The sequence below is a fragment of the Patella vulgata genome, chromosome 5, assembly GCF_932274485.2.
Source record: "Patella vulgata chromosome 5, xgPatVulg1.2, whole genome shotgun sequence".
Classification (NCBI taxonomy): Eukaryota; Metazoa; Mollusca; class Gastropoda; family Patellidae; genus Patella; species Patella vulgata.
In genome coordinates, this window is record NC_065883.2 from 53183472 (window position 1) to 53206580 (window position 23109).

At 33.9% G+C, this 23109-nt stretch overlaps 1 protein-coding gene across 2 annotated transcripts in view; it reads right to left on the reverse strand.

Annotated features, from left to right (window-relative positions):
• The window catches only part of LOC126822420 (serine/threonine-protein phosphatase 4 regulatory subunit 3A), a 36004-nt gene extending 14477 nt beyond the window's left edge, over positions 1-21527 (reverse strand). For both annotated transcript variants that reach the window (XM_050551319.2, XM_050551318.2), the window contains exons 1-10: positions 21056-21527; positions 20121-20176; positions 16557-16655; positions 15454-16077; positions 7093-7242; positions 6792-6836; positions 6285-6401; positions 5533-5587; positions 4760-4836; positions 269-371 (exon numbers count right to left, since the gene is read on the reverse strand). In XM_050551319.2, coding sequence (XP_050407276.1) covers positions 269-371; positions 4760-4836; positions 5533-5587; positions 6285-6401; positions 6792-6836; positions 7093-7242; positions 15454-16077; positions 16557-16655; positions 20121-20176; positions 21056-21197 — 1468 coding nt within the window. In that variant the 5' untranslated portion in view covers positions 21198-21527. The remainder of the gene's footprint in view (positions 1-268; positions 372-4759; positions 4837-5532; positions 5588-6284; positions 6402-6791; positions 6837-7092; positions 7243-15453; positions 16078-16556; positions 16656-20120; positions 20177-21055) is intronic.
• Between the last annotated feature and the right edge of the window lie 1582 nt (positions 21528-23109).

Here is a 23109-nt window from a genome sequence, read left to right on the forward strand (position 1 = left end):
CGGATAAAATTTGTGACCTGAAGAGTGTTCAGAAATAAAATGTGAATGGACGGACAGACAGGGGCGACGACAATATATGTGACCTGTAGAGTGTCCGCAAACAAAATATGAAAATGTGGACTTGTAAAAAAAAAAAAAAAAAAAACATGAATAAGTACAGTGCAAAGGATTGACCTAAATTAATGATAAATAAAGGTATTAATTTATCCTTGTTGTTGAAGTAAAGATTTTTGTTATGTTATCAAGAGCCAAATCAAATATAACCTACCTTTACTTGGCACATCATCAACTGTGTTAGCAAATAACGGTGCAGTCAGAACATGCATACTGTGTTTATAGAAAAAACTTAAAAATTCAGTTTTTTCTGTCTTCTGCAATGAAATAATGTTAACTTTCTTGATAAAAATAAATAAATACATGAACGAAAACAAGAAAAGATACAACTTGAATGACAATTGTTTCTAAACAAAGGTTGCATAATTTTCACTTACAAGTGAACATTGAAATATTCTATATTTTGCACAACTTGAAATGTGAAGAAAAAAGATAGCCTAAAACAATGCTGCTGCATTTGAATGCCAAGTAACTTTTAAGTTTATAGAAAATAAGCTTAACATTATTGACGGACATTACAAAATCATAAGGCTGCGGTTAATTAATTGTTTTTCTTTCTCATGACCCGCCTGCATGTCCATTTTCATCTGTAATAATTATGCACTTCCATAATTATTTGGTCAAATTTAGTGAGGTTTAGTGAGGTCAAAAATTTGTCCTGTAAACTTTGTATAACTATAAATCTTTGCCTTTAAATATGAACACTGAATTGACACATTAAAATCCATTATTTATCGATAAGCATGGCACCGTAGGTGATAAACAGCGTAGCTAGAATGTAATAAAAAAACAAATCCGGAGTCCATCCATAAAACAGGAAGTGATAAAGTGGTATCACAGCCATCATTCAAACCAAGGAATGGTAGCTACAACATTCACCGAGGACCACATGCATAATCTATAAGGCAATTGTCATTTGTAATAAAATTCACAGAAAGATATAAATGTCTTAATTCCTGCTAAATTATTTTATTTACGTGACTAACACTTTGTGAACAAAGTTACCGAAATTTCCACCATGAGACAGCCTTGTTCATAAGGTTCAGACTGATTGATACTGCTTCATGGTATTTTATTAACAATGACACTATGTAAACTAGTGCTAATACAGCTAGTCGGATAACCTAAAGGGTTAGAATTGGACGGTTAAACAGTTTGAATTGAACAGTACGGTTATTCGGAGATGTCCACCATTACATAGAGTCGTGTCCCACTATATTCCTCATTATAACAAAAGTTGTCTGTTTTCCCTTTGTATTTGATGTTTGAAAGTCATAGAATATAACTGTTGTCCTATTATGTCGACTGCTAAAAAATAACACCATTAATAGCAAAGTCAACGGACCTTATTCAGACTTTTGTTATTGTTAATCCAATTTAAATACTTCTCGGCATTTCTAATTATATTCTACCTTGTTTAATATTTATTTAAAAATGTAACTACCATTCAAAATATAATCATAAAGGCTAGAAAATGACATATAGATTTGTTACAACATTCTAACCGTTTCATCTCTCGTAATTTCTCGAAAGAATTCTACTTTGGTTTTTAGTTAAATTAATTAACCAATCATAATAATTCTACTTGCAAACCCAAAATTATTTCTTTATTGTCCAATCAATAGACGCCCTCCAATTTACTTTAAGCTATTCTTAGCAACATTGTGTAATCGTTATATTATCGCCATATGTCACGTACAACAGGAAACAGAACATTGTCTTGTATATTATCATAGATAGTGAATTAAAAAAAGATAGGTTGCCAGGCAACGAAACATACGCCCACAGCGGTCGACGAGGGTTGTTGCATATCTATTCCTTTGTAGGCCTTTACTGAAACAAGGGTCTCAACTCTGAAAGTAATCTACAGAAATTGTTGAAATTTGACAGGCTTTTTCGTTTTACTAATCTTAATAATGCATATAAATTTCATACAGATCAGATGATCACTTTTGTCTTCAAACATTCAAAAGTCTCACAACCGCCATAACTCTAGAAATTATTGACGGAAATTGCTGAAATTCAATAGACCTCTGTTTCACAAATTTAAATGATGCATATAAATTTCATACATATACATATTTCATCAATCCAGCATTAACAAGGTTGAACAAAGTGAAACAAGGGCCATAACTCTAGAAGTAATAAACGGAAATTGCTGAAATTCAATAGGATTCTTCTCTTTAATAATTTAAACAAGCCAACAGTGAGGCTGATGTCCCCCGCCGAAATCCCCAAATAAATAGATGACACATATTAATTAATCACACATCTATTTTTTTCCAAAGTATCAAGCAATCAAACTGATTATCAACTATACACTAAGTTTCATCACTCTCTATCAGATAGAATCAAAGTTATTTTGTCCCAAAGCAGGAAATTGCTTATCTCTGCTTAGCTTTAGCTCGATATGTTAATCATTGAACTCAGTCAAGACGAACATCTACATCAAGTTTAAACATTCTATCTCAATTAGAAGAAGAGTTGTTATGTTCCAAAGTCTTGACCAATCAAAATGCTTATTGCTCGTTAGCCTAAGCAGAAAATTCTCATCATCGAACTTAGTCAAGATATTGATGTAATGAAACTATACACCAAGTTTCATCACTCTCACTTAATTGGAACTAAAGTTATCGTGTCCCAAAGCATCAACCAATCAAATTGCTTACCCTAAGCAGAAAATGCTTATCTTCACACTCCATCAAGGCATTGGCCTAATAAACACCTACACTAAGTTTGAACATTCTAGCTCAATTAGAAGGAGGGTTATTGTGTTCAAAAGTCTCGGCCATTCAAATTGCTTATCGCTCTGCTTACCCTGAGCAGAAAATGCTCATTATCGAACTTAGTCAAGGTATTGATGTAATGAAACTATACACCAAGTTTCATCTCTCTCACTTAATTAGAACTAAAGTTATCGTGTCCCAAAGCATCAACCAATCAAATTGCTTATCTCTGCTTACCCCAAGCCGAAAATGCTCATCTTCGAACTCCATCAAGGCATTGACCTAATAAACACCTACACCAAGTTTGAACATTCTAGGTTAATTAGAAAGAGAGTTATTGTGTCCCAAAAAGTGTGACGGACAGACGGACGGACAGACGAACCCATTTTAATAGTCCCCTGCTTTCTTCGAAAGCGGGGGACAATAATGCATGTAAATTTCATACAGATCGGCAGATAACATTTGATGTTAGAGCGTTCACAAGGTTCAATAAAGTGTGAAGGACCATAACTCTAGAAGTAATAAACGGAAATTGATGAAATTCAATAAGCTACTTTGTTTCCCTAATTTAAATATTCCAACAAAGTGAAACAAGGGTCATAACTCCAAACGTAATAAACAGAAATTATTGAAATTAAATATGCTTCTTCATCTCACTAATGTAAACAACAAATATTAATTGTAAAACAATTGGATGATAACTTTTGGCGTAAGAGCATTCACAAGAAATATGATGGACAGACAGACAGGGGCGACGGCAATATACGTCCACATTTCCATGTGGGCGGATATAAAAAGGGTTCAAATGAACCAAGTTAACCACGTAATTAAATAACTATGGCCTTAGATAGTTTAAATTTTTATTAAAGTTTCCCGAAATTTTTGCATGATTAATGCCTTTTAGACAAGTACAGCGTGCGCGCAAGTCTGGATTTGCACCTGCTGACAAGGTCTGTTTTATGTTGAAAATTGATACCAAACGGTTAAACAGTTACTAACCGGTTAATAACAACGGTTATTCAAATAACAAAAAGTACTAACCGTAGATGCACTAATATAAACAGTCTCAAATAGACACGAAGATACTAATAAATGTTAACAGTTTGATGAAGATAGACAAAATAATAAAAGTATTTATATCATCATGATGCCATGTGCCGATGGGTTTAAAGTTGAAGACAACATACGGGTTATTGGTACTATCTTCCCTTACAGCTAGAGAAACGCACACTTGTGTGTGTGGCAAAAAATTCTTTGGACTGGCATGTTAAATAATCTAACTTATTTTGAATTTAAAAATCCAAGAGTATGCTTTTAATTATTTATGTTAGAACAAATCATCATCCTGGTTGGAACAGGTCATTTCATAATCTGTCAAAGATGAAGAAATGAAATGCCAAGACTGAATGAATTAACCAACGGTTAACTTAGAACCATATCACTAATAATTTAGACCTATTATGATCTATAAATATTTATTAAATGTGAATAAATCGCGTATACTGGTTACGACATTGGTTATTGTTGAAATAGAAACAGCATTAAACTAAAAAAAAATTAAATTCCATCTCAATAACTAATAATTACCTCATGTAGCATGTGTATTTCACAAACTCAGGTCATGAGAAACTAACCGCGGCCTAAGAACAGGCATAAAAATTCACCAATTTTTGAAAGAATCCACAAGGATTTTCCTGGTAGTAATCTATCTAAATCTTCTGTATCTAAAGATATTTATACATAAAGACGACAGAGTTTATTTACTGAATATTAGCAAAATATAATATGTAACATGGGACATTTTTGCTGGAATCCTCCAGGATTCAGATGCCTAAGTCTATTAAATCTTAATTAGAATAATATTCTAAGAGTTGAGTAAATTTCTAGGCCTAAAGAAAGAAAATATTTAAGGTACTTACATTAGCGGTGGCAAGCATGTTTTCTGGATCTAATAACAACCTTAAAATACCCATCAACTGCATGGCTCCACCAAGTTCTACATTACGTTCCATAGGTTTTAAAAAAAAAGAATTCCAATCAATCCATGTGTCATATAAAAAGAAAGCCCTTTATTTCACTTGAACTTGGATATATATAAATCGAACAATAATAATAATAATAATAATTATTGGTCTAGTCTATATAGATCTAACTACTTCTTCTCTGGGTATCTGCTCTATCATAAGTATGATTTGAGCGTCTCAGATTGGTTAAACTGTTATTGCCATAAACACAAACTTCTGTAAGATGTTAGGCTAACAGAGGAAAAATATTTGAACAATACATTTTCCCTTTCAAGTTCTACATCTCCGTTATATTCTCGTTGATTGGTAGGGGTGTTCATAAGTTTTCTCATAATTCCAAAGCAGCTGGAAATGTAAGCGACACACCTTCTAGGTAGGGAAGTCATGCAAAGTATCATCATGGACCTATGGCCTTCCAAGATAAACTGAGTATTACCTTGACATTCGAGCTAAAGGTTACAACCCGAGTCGTGACACACCTAGGTAGTGGTGGAAATGCAAAGTATCACTATTTAACTCCAAGCAGTAGTCAAGACACAGAGGAGACAAGATTTTTGAAGGAAGGTCGGACTGATCACTTTAGGGTGGGACCTGTGGATGGATAGGTCCTGATCAACATGAATTTTTAATTATAATAAGAATAGTAATATCTATATATAGATACTCACCAGGATCAGTATCATTTATCATCTGTTCGATGACTAGGTTAATCAATAGATCATCCTGGAAATATAGAAAACATATAATCCAAATGTTCATACCATTCAGAATAGCAAGGAATTAATTCAGTGATTATCTATTGTAAATCATAAATCTATTTTTAAATGCACACAGATTGTTCAAAGTTTTGGAAAGCACTACAGGTATGAAAGTAAAAGTGAATTTTCCTACACAAATCAGTATAATGGGCAATTAGAAATGGGCTGTTGGCGACAAAAAATCCTTGCTGTGTAGTCAAGATTATTATAACAACTCAATGTTACAGACTAGACTATATTTTATGGCTGCATTTTACAACATATTTTAACAAATTAATGGTGTTGACTGGCAACAAAAAACATGACCATCAGCAGCTTTTAAAGGGAAACAGAAAGGACATTACTGGATGTTGCCTTCAAAGACACATTAACACCATATCAAAACTGATTTGCTGGTATTTCTGATTGTGTAAACCGATGCAAGGCTTTGACTTTTGAAAAGTGCAAAAACTCTGTCAAAATCAGTGTGCAGCTTTGAAATGTTTTAAAGTGTTTTCTTATGACTAGCTAAACAATTCCAGCAAGCTTGAAAAACACCTTTAAAAAACTTTTGATGTGTACAGCTTTTACAAGAAATCTGAACAGATAGACAGGGTGAACTACAAAATGTAGGTATATAAAAAGTTGTAGGAGATATGGTCCAATAATGCAACAAAACTTACATCATCTTGATTCTGTGTTTCATGTAAAATAAACTCTCTAACCATGGACGGACTAAATTCCACAATATATGAAAATATGTCAATAGCAGCTGACTTCATTTTGACATCATCTAAACCCTATATAAATAAAACAAACATTTTATAAAATCGTTTATTCCACCAAATAATGTCACTGTTTTTAGCTCAAATTCTGTACAAGTTCACATTGCAAGCGTACACCCTACAATGTACATGTACTTCTTCAATTATCCTGAGAGAAAGAGGGACAGAAATTGGGTTGAACATCCACTGGACACTAACATAATTATGTATAGATCTTTATTTCAATAATTCACAGCACACATGGTTTTAGAAGTGGGAGTAACCCAGGGAAAACCTAAAAGGTGGGCAGCACAAGTTCTAGTTGATTACAAAACTGGGATAAAATCATCAAACCGAAGACATAAAATAATTTATAAATACTTATAGCTTGTTAAATTATTTTTTTTTAAATAACAAAATTCTTACCAATATAATTTCTATTGCTGATAACACACCAAGGTTTGATAATGTCTGAAATAGAAAATAAAATAATCTGTAGATGTAGCCCAATTGTTAAAATATCACACAAGATGTAAAATTTATTAACCAGTACAGCTAAATCACAACAAATTGAAGATCTGTGAACATACAATTAACTTACATTATGAATATACAAATTATTGCAATGAATACCAAAAATTTTTCTTTTTAGAGTCATGTAGCTCTATGGATTTAGTATTTTTACTGAGTATTCAAAACCATATAAACAGATGTATCAAATTCCTACCTTGAAAAATGATTCTCTGCTAGGTAATTGTAATGTTTGTGAAAATGTGCAGAATTCTTTTAAGAAGAGTATGAGATCACGTCGATGATTGTCATCTGTCTCGTCATCTGTCAATTGAGCAAATAACGTGGTCAAAAACTTCTCATCCTCCTGAAATATAAACACAAGTAACATTATTAATTGAGAAATATAACCGCAGTCTAAGGTTTGTCTTTTCGAACCAGTTACTGTACAAAGTTAGGATAAATATTTTTCTTCATACATGTACGTGTACACTCATGTAAACTCCCTAATAATACATCCTCCACCAGCAACCATGTCCATGCTAAAGAATTGTAAATTGAAATGGAGTTTAATATCCATCTTAATGCAATAACCGGTCTAATGAAGACGGGCATATGCCATGCAGTGCACTATAATAAGGAACTTTTGTCAGAACAGCAGTTTCCGTCTGCCAATGAGTCTTTAACATGTACGGGCAAACCAACATGTGAACAGGACCGTAGTTTGTAGGTCCATTCGAACGACTTTTAGTTCTAGACACTGTTCCTTGCAAGGCCATCCTTCATATACAACTGACAAGGATAAACTATGCTGGAAAACCTAGAGGAACTTTTTTCGGCCAACACCAGGAATGAACCCTTAAAGGACTTCTATAAACATGGTCATACACAATTTGCAACAGATTTTGTTTATGTACATGCACTGTGCACATATGTACTGTAGGTATCATTTACCAGATAGTGTTGGCTACATGTATAATACACATGTACAGGTACATATATTGTAAATAAGTATAGAGAAGTCATTTATTTTAGACAAAGTAATACATGTATGCTGTCATATTAATTTCAATATGCATTAATGTTGATCTGTTTCGGGTCACATGAACTTCATGATGCATTATAAGTTCCTGTTTAACAGTACATCAGACTATTCAGACCATTTAATTCCTATGAACATACATTTCTCAGTAACCTTAATATCACTCTTAATGTAGCAAAATATACATATTTTGTTGGCTAATGCAAGTTTGTAATGGTACAATGTAACTGTAGGTTAAATCAATAACTACTGGCTACATCCAGATTTTTGGGACAATATATAGTACAATTATTCATAAAATATATTACTATGTACTGTAGGTACAAATAAGACTATTGCACTTTCTGTGCACCAATAATGATTAAATGAATTATTATTTACTTCCAGGTACATGTACATGTACATATATTCAAGCTCTATCAAAGTATGTTTTGTATGTCACACAAAAACTACATTAATTTCATAATTGATTCTATGTAATTAACTATATAAATGTACTTAGGTGACCGACACCCCAATGTATTTATTGAATGAATTATCTTCAATTTGAATATGTAAATATATGTACAAGACAGACTGACATCAAACTTTAAAGAACAGTCATACTATTTATTCTATTAACTTATACTTACAGTGAATGAAGACATGTACATGTATACAAATTTATTGTAAACAATGAACTTCCAATATCAGCATACCTACTACATGTAAATGATTTACATCTGTATGTGTTAAGTTCATACATGTATATGAATAAAGTAAGTTTCTGTCATCGGGGGAGGGGGGGGATTATAGGAATGCTTGGAAGGGCTAAACCTTAAATTTCCATTTTAACAACATGACAGCATGCTTTCGTAATTTATAAGATGGTTATTTTTATGTTGTGCTAAAAATATTTATTAAATAGCGTACATGTACATGTAACTGCTCCTTTATACCTATTACCAATCCAGCAAAACTTGGTGTATAAATCAAAAATAATTATAGCACCGATATAGATTACTGCTATATAAAAAAAAATTGCATTGACTGATTTCAAAAGATTTGTTTTTTGTATTGCGTATCTTACATACACAGTGGTCACAACAATACATGTACAATGTATCACAACCAGAGGTGGCAGTGGATCAATTCTGAGTAATGTAAAAATATGCCGACATTCCAAAATTTTGCATTTTTGCCCTCTACATCTGCGTGACTTAAGAGCCTCTCAAAATACTCAATAGAAGCAAGTAAAATCGTTGTGTGACCAACCCTATTTGTAAGCGTCCTTATTTTATTGATGGTACATGTACTTAGTCTAACGAAGACTAGAGGTTGACGACACAGTCATTTCAATCTTTTGGAGCAAACTGTATCTCTACGAAAGCCAATATTTTATTGACAATGTAAACAGTTTATCAGGTACTATTAAAGATACATTAGTTAAGAGTTTTATAAAGAGTTGGCCATTCTTGCTATATAATTCAAAATTAGATGGTAAGAAAAAAAAATGTTGAAAATTTCAATCAAATTACTTTGTTCTGAACAGTGAACGGAATTGGAAGTTTGGACTAGAAATATGCATCAATTGTGTCTGCACCGTCTATGAGAATTAGCGATCGTTTGATTGACCGACGATAACTCCACTCACATATTATCGATGCTCAATGGCTATGGTAGCCTTGCTTGGCAGGCCTTTCATCACCAGTTTTCGGTAGTGACATCAGCGAGTAACGGTAAACGTTAGCTTGATCCGCCATTTATTGATTTAATTTTAAATGGACGACTGTTTAAATCCAAACTGTATTCAAGCCATCCGTGTAAATAAATGTCTAAGGTCTTAATTAATAACTTTTATAACATCTGAAGCCTAAAAAATAGTCTTGCAATAGGCAGATTTAGCTTTTGTATAATGTATGTTTAAATGTGCTTATTGCTTCCAGCGAGGCAAATGAGTCAGAATAGCTACGTAAAGAAGACTTACTGCCATGAACTAGTACATTATGCAAAAGCTAAATCTGCCTATTGCAGGTCTTGCTTTAGGCCTGAAATGTTTTCTAAATTATTAATCAGACATTAATTAACTTATCCAGGTCAAAATCAACTCTCGATTGATTTGAATGGTTCAGCCATATTTTGATTTACATGTAATCTAAAAACGGAGGAGCGAGACTTAGCTTCAAACAACAAGTACGGTGGTTGAAATTATTGCAATTATTTCGCTTGCAATAAAGTAATTGGAATGAAATTTTCAAATTATTTTTTACATTATCTACAGTGTACATGTATTATACTAAGAATGGCTAGCTCTTTATCTAAATCTTACATAATGTATCTTTAAAGATTATGAATGAAATAAGAGGAAAAAATATATTTTAATGAATCCTCCCATGGTTTATTTCAATATTTATGACCATATTTGTTTTATTAACAGTTGACCAAACATCATTAGACAACTTTGAATTCAAATAGTAATTTTCATGCGATTAGTTTCAACAGAAAGTTAGCTGACAATCATTCTTTGAACTCTCAGTATTTCCAGTGATTACATAAGACCATGACTAGAAGTAACAAATTAATGTCCTAAATTGACGTCTCCGTTGCACAATTCTTTTGGAGATGATTTTCTTTGTATCCTTTAATGTGTAGACATACATGTACATGTATTGTTTCACATTCAGAGACAAAGATAGGTTGCCAGGCAACGAAACATACGCCTACAGCAACTAAATCGTCCGGGCAGTCAACAAGGGTTGTCGCATATTTTTACTTTTTTCGGTAATGAAACATTTATAATACACTAAAATCTGATTAAGAGCAACAACTCACGAAGTAATTATCAGAAAACTATTAGAATTTGTTTGGTTTTTATAAAATTCTGCCCATGCTAACGTTTTGTATGCAAAGCTTTTAATATCATGGATTTAACTGTTCAAGTCATAAAAATTCATTGAAAATCAATATACTTGTTCGTCTCAAGATCTTAAACTCTGTGTATCAATCTGAAGTCAATCGGATGATAACTTAAGGGCCATAACTTTGGCAGTAATTATCAGAAATCGTTGAAAATCAATAGGAATCTTCGTCTCATGACCTCAAACACTGTGTATAAATTTAAACTCAATCGGATATTAACTTTAGCCTCTAGAGCATCCACAAGATTTTTTGAAGTGATCAAGGCCAGGGTTAAAAATATTTCAGTTTGCCCAAACCCGACTCATGATGATTAGGTATGGGTAGGTAGGTAGGCAAATTCTTTTTTTTTTTGGGAGGACCAGACTTTGAGAACTAAGTGCAAAAATAAAACAATATTTAAACTCTAACTTTTTTATTAGGCCTAACGAGAACAGTTGAAACGGTCACAACCATTTTGTCCGTTGTCTTCGTGTCTTATTTCATCAACAGTGACATCATCAAAGACGTCCCTCCCTCCATGTCTTACTGTTGTTAAATCGCTGCAACTTGTTCGAAACGATTGGTTTTACTTTATTTTCGGTTTTTATCACTACCGAAGACGACAGTGTAAAGTAATTGTCTGCCATGATGACACATACCGTTCCTTAACAACAACTATCGCGATAAATAACGAGATTTTACAAAATCACGTGTCGAGTTTGGTGTTACTATGTATAGACATGACAGTGGCTGTTCAATCTCCCGACCGATTATTTCGCGTTTGGGTGTCATTGTCAAGCGTAAAAATAATGCTGTTAAAAAAAAAAAAAAAAATCTTCAAAAACGGCAATAAAAGAATTTGACTTGGCGGCTTTTTTTTGGGGCGGTCGCGTTTGGGCAAACAGACAATCTTTTAATTTTGGCCTAAGGGTCATAACTCTGGCAGTAATTATCGGAAATCGTTGAAAATCAATAGGCTTCTTCGTCTCATGACCTTAAACACTGTCTATAAATTGAAAGTCAAATTTGGCCTCTAGAGCATCCACAAGATTTTTCAAAGTGATCAATGGCCATAACTCTGGCAGCAAATATTGGAAATCGCTGAAAATCAATAGGTTTCTTCGTCTCATGACCTTAAACACTGTGTATAAATTTCAAGTCAATCGAATATTAACTTTCGCTTCTAGAGCATCCACAAGATTTTTCAGAGTGATCAAGGGCCATAACTCTGGCAGTAATTATCAGAAATCGCTGAAAACCAATAGGCTTCATCATCTTATGACCTTAACTCTGGCAGTAATTATCGGAAATCGCTGAAAAACAATAGGCTTCTTCGTCTCAAGACCTTAAACATTGTGTATAAATTTAAAGTCAATCAGATATTAACTTTAGCCTCTAGAGCGTCCACAAGCAATTGTGGACGCCGAACCGCCGGACGGGGGCGACGACAATATACGACCACATTTCAATGTGGGCGTATAAAAAGTAAGCCTCAGTGATCTAATATCTATCTGTAAAATACATTTTGGACTTAATGTATGTAAGCTTGCACCTATCGCCTATGGGTATCTGAAGCCGATGCTTATAACAGAATATTAATAAACAGTTAGAAAGCTAACAAGGCAATTCTGAATTTATTTTATTTTCACAGGGTTTTAAGCTGATTCTGGGTGAAATAACAGATATTTGCACCACATGTAGGCCTACATGTACATGTACCAAGCAATCTGATAAAACACAGACCTATTTCATTTCGTCTTTTATAGTTCAAAATTTCATTTTACTTGTCTTCACAACACTAGGATCTGAAGAGTTGTTATATATTATTATATAACAGGCGTTCTAGTTTATGTAAGGAATTAGCCAATGAAATGGTCTGTTACGGCAAGTTCTTGGTGTACTCTCCACAAACCTGTGGGTAAACTCCTAGAAACATCAATGCTGATTGATTAATCAATGTCTGACGTCATAGGACAAAGGCTGCTTGTATGACACCTGATGCGACCTCCCAGTACAACTAGTCAGATCTTCATGTAGTGTAGGCCATCAAAAGTATAAAAAAAACGAAATATAGATCTGTATTTTAATCATCTTGTGTATCAAAAAACCATGCAATTTCTGTTTGTGTTACAATGGCCACTAAACCGATTTGTTTTTGGCCAGACATAATAATCACCATCTTATAAATTACGAATGTGAATTACTGTGCGAAACAATGTTGATCTAAAAGGAGCTCTCCAGTTATAACTATAATTCAAGAAATCATTATTACACTGGGGTGCTAAAGGGTGCTCTAAGGATTCTAAGCATGTCTCAGGTTTACAATGTACAATGTACTTGTCTATTCCACATTTTACACAAATTTCAATACATGCATGTCAGAAATGAATTCAGAATTCATTTAACCTAAATGACTAAATGTCTTTGAGTTTTTAGTTTAATTTATTTTGTGTGAAAATGTTTCAAATGAACTGTATATTGTGTTATTAATAGACTTTTTAACTGAACTTCTATGTGGCAGTACATGTACATGTATGTATGTGAAGTGTATGCAGCCTATACTTGTATAAATAATTGAAATTTTACACCAAGGCTTATTTTATCAAATGGCTGCTTTGTGATACAGAGATGTGGTCACAGTCAATTGACACCTAAACATATTGACTGGATTTTGTAAAATATTTTTAATGGTTTTTGTTTTTGTTGATAATCACAACATCATGATAGGCCTATTATCAGCCATTTTGATTAATCTAATGGTCTGAAAATTCAGAGATTTCTGTCGCATATCCCAATACAAAACACTAGATACTTCCATGGCTCGAAATGTTCGCCTGGCGATTTTTTCGTCTGACAGGTAGCAAATAAAACTAAATTTTACTTGATGTTCAGTAAATTGACCACAATACTCACGTCCACGTCACGTACATTTAATTATTTGTTTCTAAATGCAAGAATTAAGCACGGAAACGCCGCCATTTGCACTGTTTACATTTCGCTCTGTCGTAGGCTACGGTTACTCACACAGTTTGGAAGTGGACAATTTTATATCAATGAATTTCACACCATCTACGCTTGTTTTCATCTGCTTGACACTAGTCTATAGCATTATGAAGTATTATATCTAAATAAATTAAAACGCACCCCCAAGTCACCTGAAATAATTCTAGCGTAAAGACACCACAGTAAATATAGTAGTGGTTGAAATGGAAATGCACACGGCTCGTTGCTTGGTGTATTTAATCATTTAAAAAGTTTTAAACAATTTCCATAAATAAAGGCTATAAATAATTTATAAGACAATTTTTCAAAATCAAAAAAACAGGTTGGAAAAATATTTCATATTATATAAATATAATTTGTAGCATAAATATAGTCCGGATATGTGAGAAGGGAATTCCAGGTGGCGTTATCTGTCCTTCGCACGCGGTAAATGTAAATACGGTGCCATGCACTGGTGCGATTTGTGTTTTGATATTCAATTTATTACGCAGGGCTTGCCACGAGACGCGAGCAACTGCTCGCGCTCGCGTAAATCTACAATTACGCGAGCGGTTCATTGCTCGCGCAAAATTTTAAGAAAACCCTGTAAAAATAATCAAAATATTGACAAGTTTATTGCCGAAACTAACCCAACAATGTCAATAACGTCATAAATTTGTCTGTCAAACTGAGATTCACCCAGCTGCACGCGGCATTTCCTCCTGAAATTTGATTGGCTAATAAAGTTACTCGCAACTTGTGTTACTAAAAATACACTTTAGACCTGAACGTCATGACTGGTTTTCCTACGAACACCAGTAACAAACACGTGATAATCGAATGTTTACATCCGGCATTTGGCATTCACGCTAAATGAACACGTTTCAAACTAATATTTATCGGTATTTCCTATTTTATCAGAACTTCGGTTTTTATTCCATTGTGCAGTCGTATAATTTTCAATCTAAGCGTAATAATGGCCAAAGGCAACCTGATTGCCCTATCCACATTTATTCCGTGGGGTGAAGAAATCCATACGGAAATTGGTTTTAATAAAGAAGAGTACGTATGACTGTCAAAAACAGAAAGCGATGGTCACACATGTTTACTGCAAACTTTGTGCCAGGAATAGCAATTTTCTTATGATTTTAAATTGAAACAATGTTACAAAATGTGTGCTCACGCAAACAACATTTTGCGTGAGCAATTTTTATTGCTCGCCCAAACCTAAATTTGCGTGAGCAGTCATCTGCTCGCCATCAATTTATTCGTGGCCAGCCCTGATTACGGATATTTTAAAATCTGATTTCTAAAACTCAACGGTGAAATATTCGATTTAGTACGGAAGTGTGGTACCATGATACTTTGTGGAATTCACGTGGATGTACGAATCTTCGAGTCGCTGAGCCAAAGCAGATTCGCCGACTTTCAAGAACTTTTAGGCAATCCGATATCGAAGAAATAAAAAGGTTTCATATTACGATATTTATATAGAGCAATGTACGTCAAAGACCTAACCACGTGCGTGTGTACCTACATGTATGGATATATGTGTGATGTGATTAGTCTTTGAGTTTGATAGTCTTTGAGTTTGATAATTGAGAGTGACAGGTAGCTTTTTTTAAACATTTCGAGGCCTGTACTTCAGATTATAAACATGTTAACAAATATACCTACCTGAATCATACTGACAATTTCCACTTTGTTAAAGAAGATGAAAGAACTAAGAGAAGAAAGCATATTTTCTTCAAACACAGATGGTGTAGGTAATATCACATCTTGGATATACTGAACTCTATAAGTTTGGTGGATTTTGATCAGTAATTCTGGATTTGATATTGGCACAACTTCCTTAAACTTGGCTTTAGTTTTTAAATATTCTCTATGTTTTGCTGGCTGTGGTAAAGTCGGATCATATTCCAATAAACCAACAATATCAAACAGTGTGTCGTCACTAAACATAATTTCAAACAGTGCATTCTTATTTAGTAAAAATATACTCTTAAATATATCGTACAAATGATGTAGTCCTTCTAAATTCTCTAAATCTTCACACATATGAAACAAGTCAATTAATTTTTTAATATAGCCATCGTTTTCTATGCAAACAGCTAGTTTTTCTCTCCGTATGGGTGACGGAAGCACACTATTAAATAATTCTGAGATTTCTTCTAATTTACTAAGTTCACAGGGAGGTAATTCAATTGGTGGCATAGCATCAGGCATATCATCAAATCTCTCATCTTCTGATTCATCTACAACTTCTTGTGTTATATCAACAGACGGATCTTTACCTTGCACCTGAAATCCATTTAAATCCATTAAATGAGGAGTCTTTTTTAAATCGCTGGTGTAAGGGGTGGGTGTATAATGTCAGTGAGGTACATGTAAGCTGAGTCGCAATGACTCTAGCATTGCATATTCAATGTAGCTGAATCAGCTGTCTAACCCTGTGAATTTTCTCTGGGCCCCTTTTCCTCCCACTGCAAATAACCCCTGTAGTGAAATAACCTACATTTAGTTTGTATTAAGTGGATGTGAACCCACACTACTGTCTCATTCATCTGGTGAAACAACCATGTCATGACCATTTAAGAAGGATAAAAAATTGAGATACGCATTCCTTGTATAATTTTTGGCTAGATACTAGCTTCTGTTCACAAATCACTATACACGTACCTGTATTGCAAATGCAGAGAACAAGGTACATGTAAGTAGTAGGGTTTTAGGCGTCAAAATCCCTCAAATGAGGAACAGCAACTCTAAATTGAAAATCATACCTGACAAATTTTCTCCCATATTTCATCACATCCAGCTTTTTCTTGAAAGCTCAACGCCAGATCATAGTTGTCAGATTCTGACCATACTATTAACGTTTCCTATAATAACAAAAATTGTTCAACCATAAATCAAAACATACAGTAGCTTAAATTTGGATAACTGTAAACACTAGTATTATTGCTTTTGGTTTAACTTTAATTTGAACCAATATACAAAAAGATAATTAAAATTCATTAATATTTCATCAACAAGTCAATACATTGTAGCCTACGATGACTAATATTATACCATAATGTACATGTACGGTAATAAATTTCTTTGACCTACATGTAATTATCCAATACTTCGTTTCTTTATTACGTATTATGTAAAAAGTTTGCATATTTTTGCTTATGATATCATATGCTCATAGAATAACAAATAAAAACAACTTTATCAAATCATGGCATGTACCTACATGTATAATCTATAGATGTACATGTATTCCCTTCAAACACACCTATATGTACATGCACATGCATACAATTACAAAAAGTATAGTACTATCAAATCCTGTACCATACAAATCCTGTACCATATCAACTCAACAAAGTTAAAAAGAATGACCCCTTTGATGAGGTCAAAAAAAAAGATAAAGTTTGATTTATTACGTTGTGTGTTAATACTGTTATTTTGCGAAGTGAGCATACATGTATATGTATTTGTCTACATTTAAAATTTAGTTCTGCAGACACCAATGATAGAATTCATTTTGTATTCAACAGTCAACAGTTTTGTAACAAAATTTAAGTGTATACATTTAGTTTTCTTCATTTTACTGCTTTCCACGGTCAGTAAATCTATGCAAACCGAGAAAGCTATAGTCATAAATCAATCTTAAACCATATTATAATTAATTTTGAAATATAAGTTTACATATTATTTTTCAAATTCTAATAAATTAAGCTTTGACATCTGCAACCAATCTGATTAAAATACAGATCTTCATTTCATTTCGTTTTTTATACTTTCGATGGCCTACACTACATGAGGGTCGTGTCAGAGGTTATACGAGTGGCTTTTGACCTTATTTGATTAACCAATCAGCATTGATGTTACTAGTGGATTACCCACAGTTCCGTGCAAATCACGCATAAAGCTCGCCATAACAGACCATTTCATTGGCTAATCCCTCACACCATCCAGAACACGTCAATGATAACAACACTTCCAGATCCTAGTGTAATAACGACAAGTAAAACGAAATTTTGAACTATAAAAACGAAACGAAGTAGGATCTGTGTTTTAATCAGATTGATCTGCAACCCTGCCGAATACAATGCATGTCTTATGTAGCCCTCAACAACAATGTTATTTACTTTTGTTGTAAACAAACAATATTTTGGTTCTTAATAGTTCAGCTCTAAACGTAGGTCTCATTACACTCGATCTGTACGTTCAGGAACCATCCTATTGAATCCTTATATATATAGTTATATACACTGTAGCTACAAACGTTGAGATATACTGATGTGCTTGTTTTTAGGTACGATTGGGTGCCTTTAGTTTCACATGGTAAACATTAGTTTTTTTATCAATGCCTTTTAATAAGTTAATTTTATACTATTATTAGAACTTATTAGATATACACAGCCCAGTCTACTGAAACTTTCATTTATCAGCAAATATTGACAATAAAGTAAATCAAGCGTTGTTTTTATCAAAATTGATATGGGCATTCATAATTATGGTGTCTTAATCCTGCTCAACTCGGATCGGGTTAGTACTTTGATTGGCTATTGTACACGAGACCCTGCCTTTATGACGTTAACTTAAAGACATAAGTTTAAAAGGTCAGAGAAAGCAATCTATTATTGCTTCAATTTAAAAAGAGGGGATTTGTACCCGTGTCAGGTAGGATTTTCTGTCTAAAGGAGCTAAATCGCTAATATTTGGACCTAGACCTGGACATTTGGACACAAATGTGTTGCAATGCATATAATAATGTAATATGAATGTACAGTATATAAACTGATTTAAATTCAATCGTTTCCGTTTTTACTCTAATTTCAAAGCAGTTATATTTGCCGAAATACGCTAGAAGTCTCAATTGAATGGCATTCTCTAGCGTCTGTTTATTCCAGTCTACGCCGATAGTATATATTGTGCATGCTCTCCAGATAAGAATATGCCGTCACTGTTTGACATGACTTGTGGAATGTCTAGCCTCTTCTTTGAGTCCATTGTTACAAATGGCGCTGAAACGCATTGTGGTTCACGAATGGTAAAATGTTTATTTTGTCTTAAATATTGGATATCAGAAGCCCATCTTTTCCCAGCAAGATCAAAACACCAATGTTGATTTAAATTGACAAATAATTCATGTTTTCAATATTGAAGACTTTGGATGATATTGAGTTAGAGACTTACGTAGCTACTTTAATTGTAGTTGGACATGGCAGAAATGTTATAAATAAATCGTTGTTTTGAAGAAAAATTTGTCAGTTTTGCTAATATGAAGTCTGATGTGATTAGCATTGGGGGTTTGCCACTTGAAACTATATTATAGCACCATCTCTTATCTCGAAAAACGGAGGGTTGAGAGATGAGGTTTCTTATATACATTCAATCTGAATAAAATACAGATCCTATTTCGTTTTTTATAATTCAAAATTTCATTTTACTTGTCTTTACTACACTAGGATCTGGAAGAGTTGTTATCATTGACTTGTTCTGGATAATGTGAGGAATTAGCCAATGAAACGGTCTGTTACAGGGAGCTTTTGGCGCGAGTTGTACGGAACTGTGGGTAATCCACTAGAAACATCAATGGCAAATGCTGATTGGTTAATCAAATATCTGACGTCATAGGGTCTAAAGCAGCTGTATGACCTCTGACGCGACCCTTCAAAACAATTGGTCAGATCTTCACGTACATGTAAGTGTAGGCCATCGTAAGTATAAAAACGAAACGAAATATAGATCTGTATTTTAATCAGATTGATATACACTGCTACTCCAAGCTTTTCTTTACTAATAAATGCGTGCATATCATGTTTTGTAAATAGTATGTTTTCTGAGTGCTTTTTGGATGTTATTATTGCAGATGGCAAGTGAATATATTGTTAATGAATTTGATAAACAATGATGTTTGATCTCTATTAATACCGGTACTAGACACAAGCCTGGAAATAAGGCACCTGTCACAGACAATGTCAGGTACAGATTCAGACTTTGTCAGGCACAAAACCTCTGGTGCCTGTCATTATGCCTGGCACTGATTTATCTTTTTTATTGACATTATTAATACATGTTCGGCACCAAGTTGAAAATGTCAGGTACTTTTTCATTAGTGTCTGACATTTTGTCAGGTGCATCTAAAACCGTTATTTCCAGGCCAGACTAGAGGACAAGCGAAATTATGTAATGATAGTGTTAGTCAAATACACTGGGAGCACATACAGACAGTCATCTTTCACGCCAATTTTAATTAAACATTATTTTTAGTTTAACCGTTGAAGACTTAAAAATGCACCAATGTGTCAGACCATACAAAATGAATTAAAACTAAACAGATTCATCACCTGTTGTTTTTGATAAGCTGTGTCTGGATGAATTTTTGATTCCAGTAATATGGAGCCTGAAAAATGAAACAAAAAATATGTTAATATATGTGCTATTTTTGTTTAACATTTATTATTGGATACAAAAGTCGAATAGGCAACTCAAACAATATTATGTGATACATCCATTGTCAGTAAAAATAAAATGATAATTTGGCAGTCAGTTGCATGTACATCGATGACGTAAGAACAACTCGATTCTAGAATCTGTTGCAGCGAACATGGCTGACTCTTGAGATTTTTAAATTGATTCGATTCGGAGAAAAGTGTTAAACAACCACCACCAGACATTTTTTTCTAAAAAAAAAATCTACTCTGTAGTAATTCCTAACAATTTTCCGTTCCAGTTGTGGAGTTGTTCCAAAGTCGGCAGTACAGCAGTAGGCCTAGGCTATACATGTATCTCTGGTAGACTAGCTAAAAATAGAATAAATTCTGATGACCTCACTGTTTATTCTAGTGAAGGAAAATATGTATGAAAATCAATTGACTGTACTACACATTAATGCTGTAACTGTTAGTTATTGTAAGAACTAACTAGACTTTATAAACCATCAACATTTGATTTTGAACAATCTTCAGAAGTACTTGCTCGAAATAGGGCATCAAACTTACTAGTACTACGACACAGAAAAAAAAATAATCATTAGAATAGATAGTACTAGTAGTAGAGAAAATGTGTCAGTGAATCCAATCATATTCATAGTATTCTATAAAGCCAGGTCGAGAGCACTATTAATATTAACAAAAAATAATACTGTGTTCATTTACAAATTTGTGTACCGGGTATGCTATTTTTCGTAGAACAAAATTGCTCCTTTCAAAAACGAAAAACCAAACACTGTTATCGACTTTTTAGCCTTTATCTGCCGATTATGACATGGCTATCAACTCACCGTCCGTCTCCGATCTAACTAATAAAGCCATTCCTTTCAATCTTTCAACGTAAGCTGATGACACATGACCTGTTCCGCGATCATCCCATTGTCGATCTTCATTCAACATATACAATTTTACACGCCGTCTTGTATCAGCCATGATTGGTCTTTGTATAGTTGTCGAGTTGTGTTTCAAATCTACTATAAAATTAAGCTGAACTTCTTTCAGCCGGTCGGTATCTTATGCATGTGTGTACGAGGAGATTCCGACTCAAAACAATATTAGTATTACCACACATGAGTCTCACAAATTATTGAATAAACGCCACAAAACGACATTTATTTTCCAAATAAAATTTCTCGAATATGTTTCGCCACTTTTCATTTCTAATTAACTTCCCCGTATCATTAATTTGGCATGAACACTGTCTATAAAACCGTAAAAACGTCAATCCCATTCGAGGTTGAAGTCTAATCCAGACGCCATATTGAATGCTTATACTAACGCACGGGGGCTACACATGACCTCTCACGGTTTCCCGCCGAATCTTAAATTTAACATGGAAAGAGACTGGGCATTACAAGGAAACATTTTCTTGTTTTACGGGAAGGCTAGCGGAATGAGAAGATGTTTTAATTAAATTTGATTATACAGTGATACCATTGTGCCCCGTGGACCTATCCATATGGAAAAAAACGGCCGAATATTCAGAAAAAAGACAAGAATTCGAAACTTCAAATAGGATCACCGTGATAATAATATCAAAAATCTAATTATGGGTGGATGAGCCCCCCCCCCCCCCGCCCGCAAGTGTTCAGCAGTGAATATTCGGTAGACCCCTCCCTGAAAGGGATGACGTCGGTGCGAGTTAATTAAATTAGCTCACAATATTAACTTTTTTCCTTCTGCATATTAAATTCTTAATCATTTTTTTTAATTTTTTTTAAAGTATAAAGCCTATTATTATAAAAATACCTAATTATAATAATATGAAGGTGTTTGAGTAGTCTATGGGCCTGTCTAGATAAAACTAGCCAACAGTGGGGCTGATGCCCCCCGCCGAAATCCCAAAATAAATAGATGACACATATTAATGAATCGCACATTTATTTTTTTCAAAATTATCAAGCAATCAAACTGATTAGGCTTAAGTTTCGTCACTTTCTATCAGATAGAATCAAAGTTATCTTGTCCCAAAGCCTCGACCAATGAAATTGCTTAGCTCTGCTTAGCTTTAGCTTGAAATGTTAATCATTGAACTCAGTCAAGACATTCACCTAATGATGAACATCTACATCAAGTTTAAAGTACCGGTAGCTAAGTCTCTAACTCAATATCATCCAATGTCTTACACGTTGAAAACACGAATTATTTGTCAATTCAAATCAACATTGATGTTGTTATCTTACCGGGAAAAGGTAGGCTTCTGATATCCAATATTTAAGACAAAATAAATATTTTACCATTGGTACACGAATCGTGTATCATAGTGTGTTTCATCGTCATCTGTAACAAGTGACCAGAAAGAGCGAGGCTAGACATATTCCACAACTCATGTCATAGGGCGACGCCATAACTTGTCTGGAGAGCATGCGCAACAGACTGGAATAACCAGACGCTAGAAATTTCTATTCGGTTGAGACTCATGCCGTATTTCGCTAGACCTAACTGATTTGAAATAAGAGTCAAAACGGAAACAATTGAATGTAAATCAGTTCGTATACAATCAGATTACATTATTATATGCGTTGCGACCCATTTGGGTCAATTTCTAGGTCCCAAATATTAGTGATTCAGCTCCTTTAAACATTCTACCTGAATTAAAAGCAGGGTTGTAATAATGTTCCGAAGTCTTGAACAATCAAATTGCTTATTGCTCCTTAGCCTAAGCAGAAAATTCTCATCGTCGAACTTAGTCAAGGTAATGATATAATGAATCTATACTCGGAGTTTCATCATGCTCACTTAATTATAACCAAAGTTATCGTGCCCCAAAGCATCAACCAATCAGATTGCTTATCTCTACTTACCGTAAGCAGACAAATCGCCTAATGCTCTGCTTACCATGAGC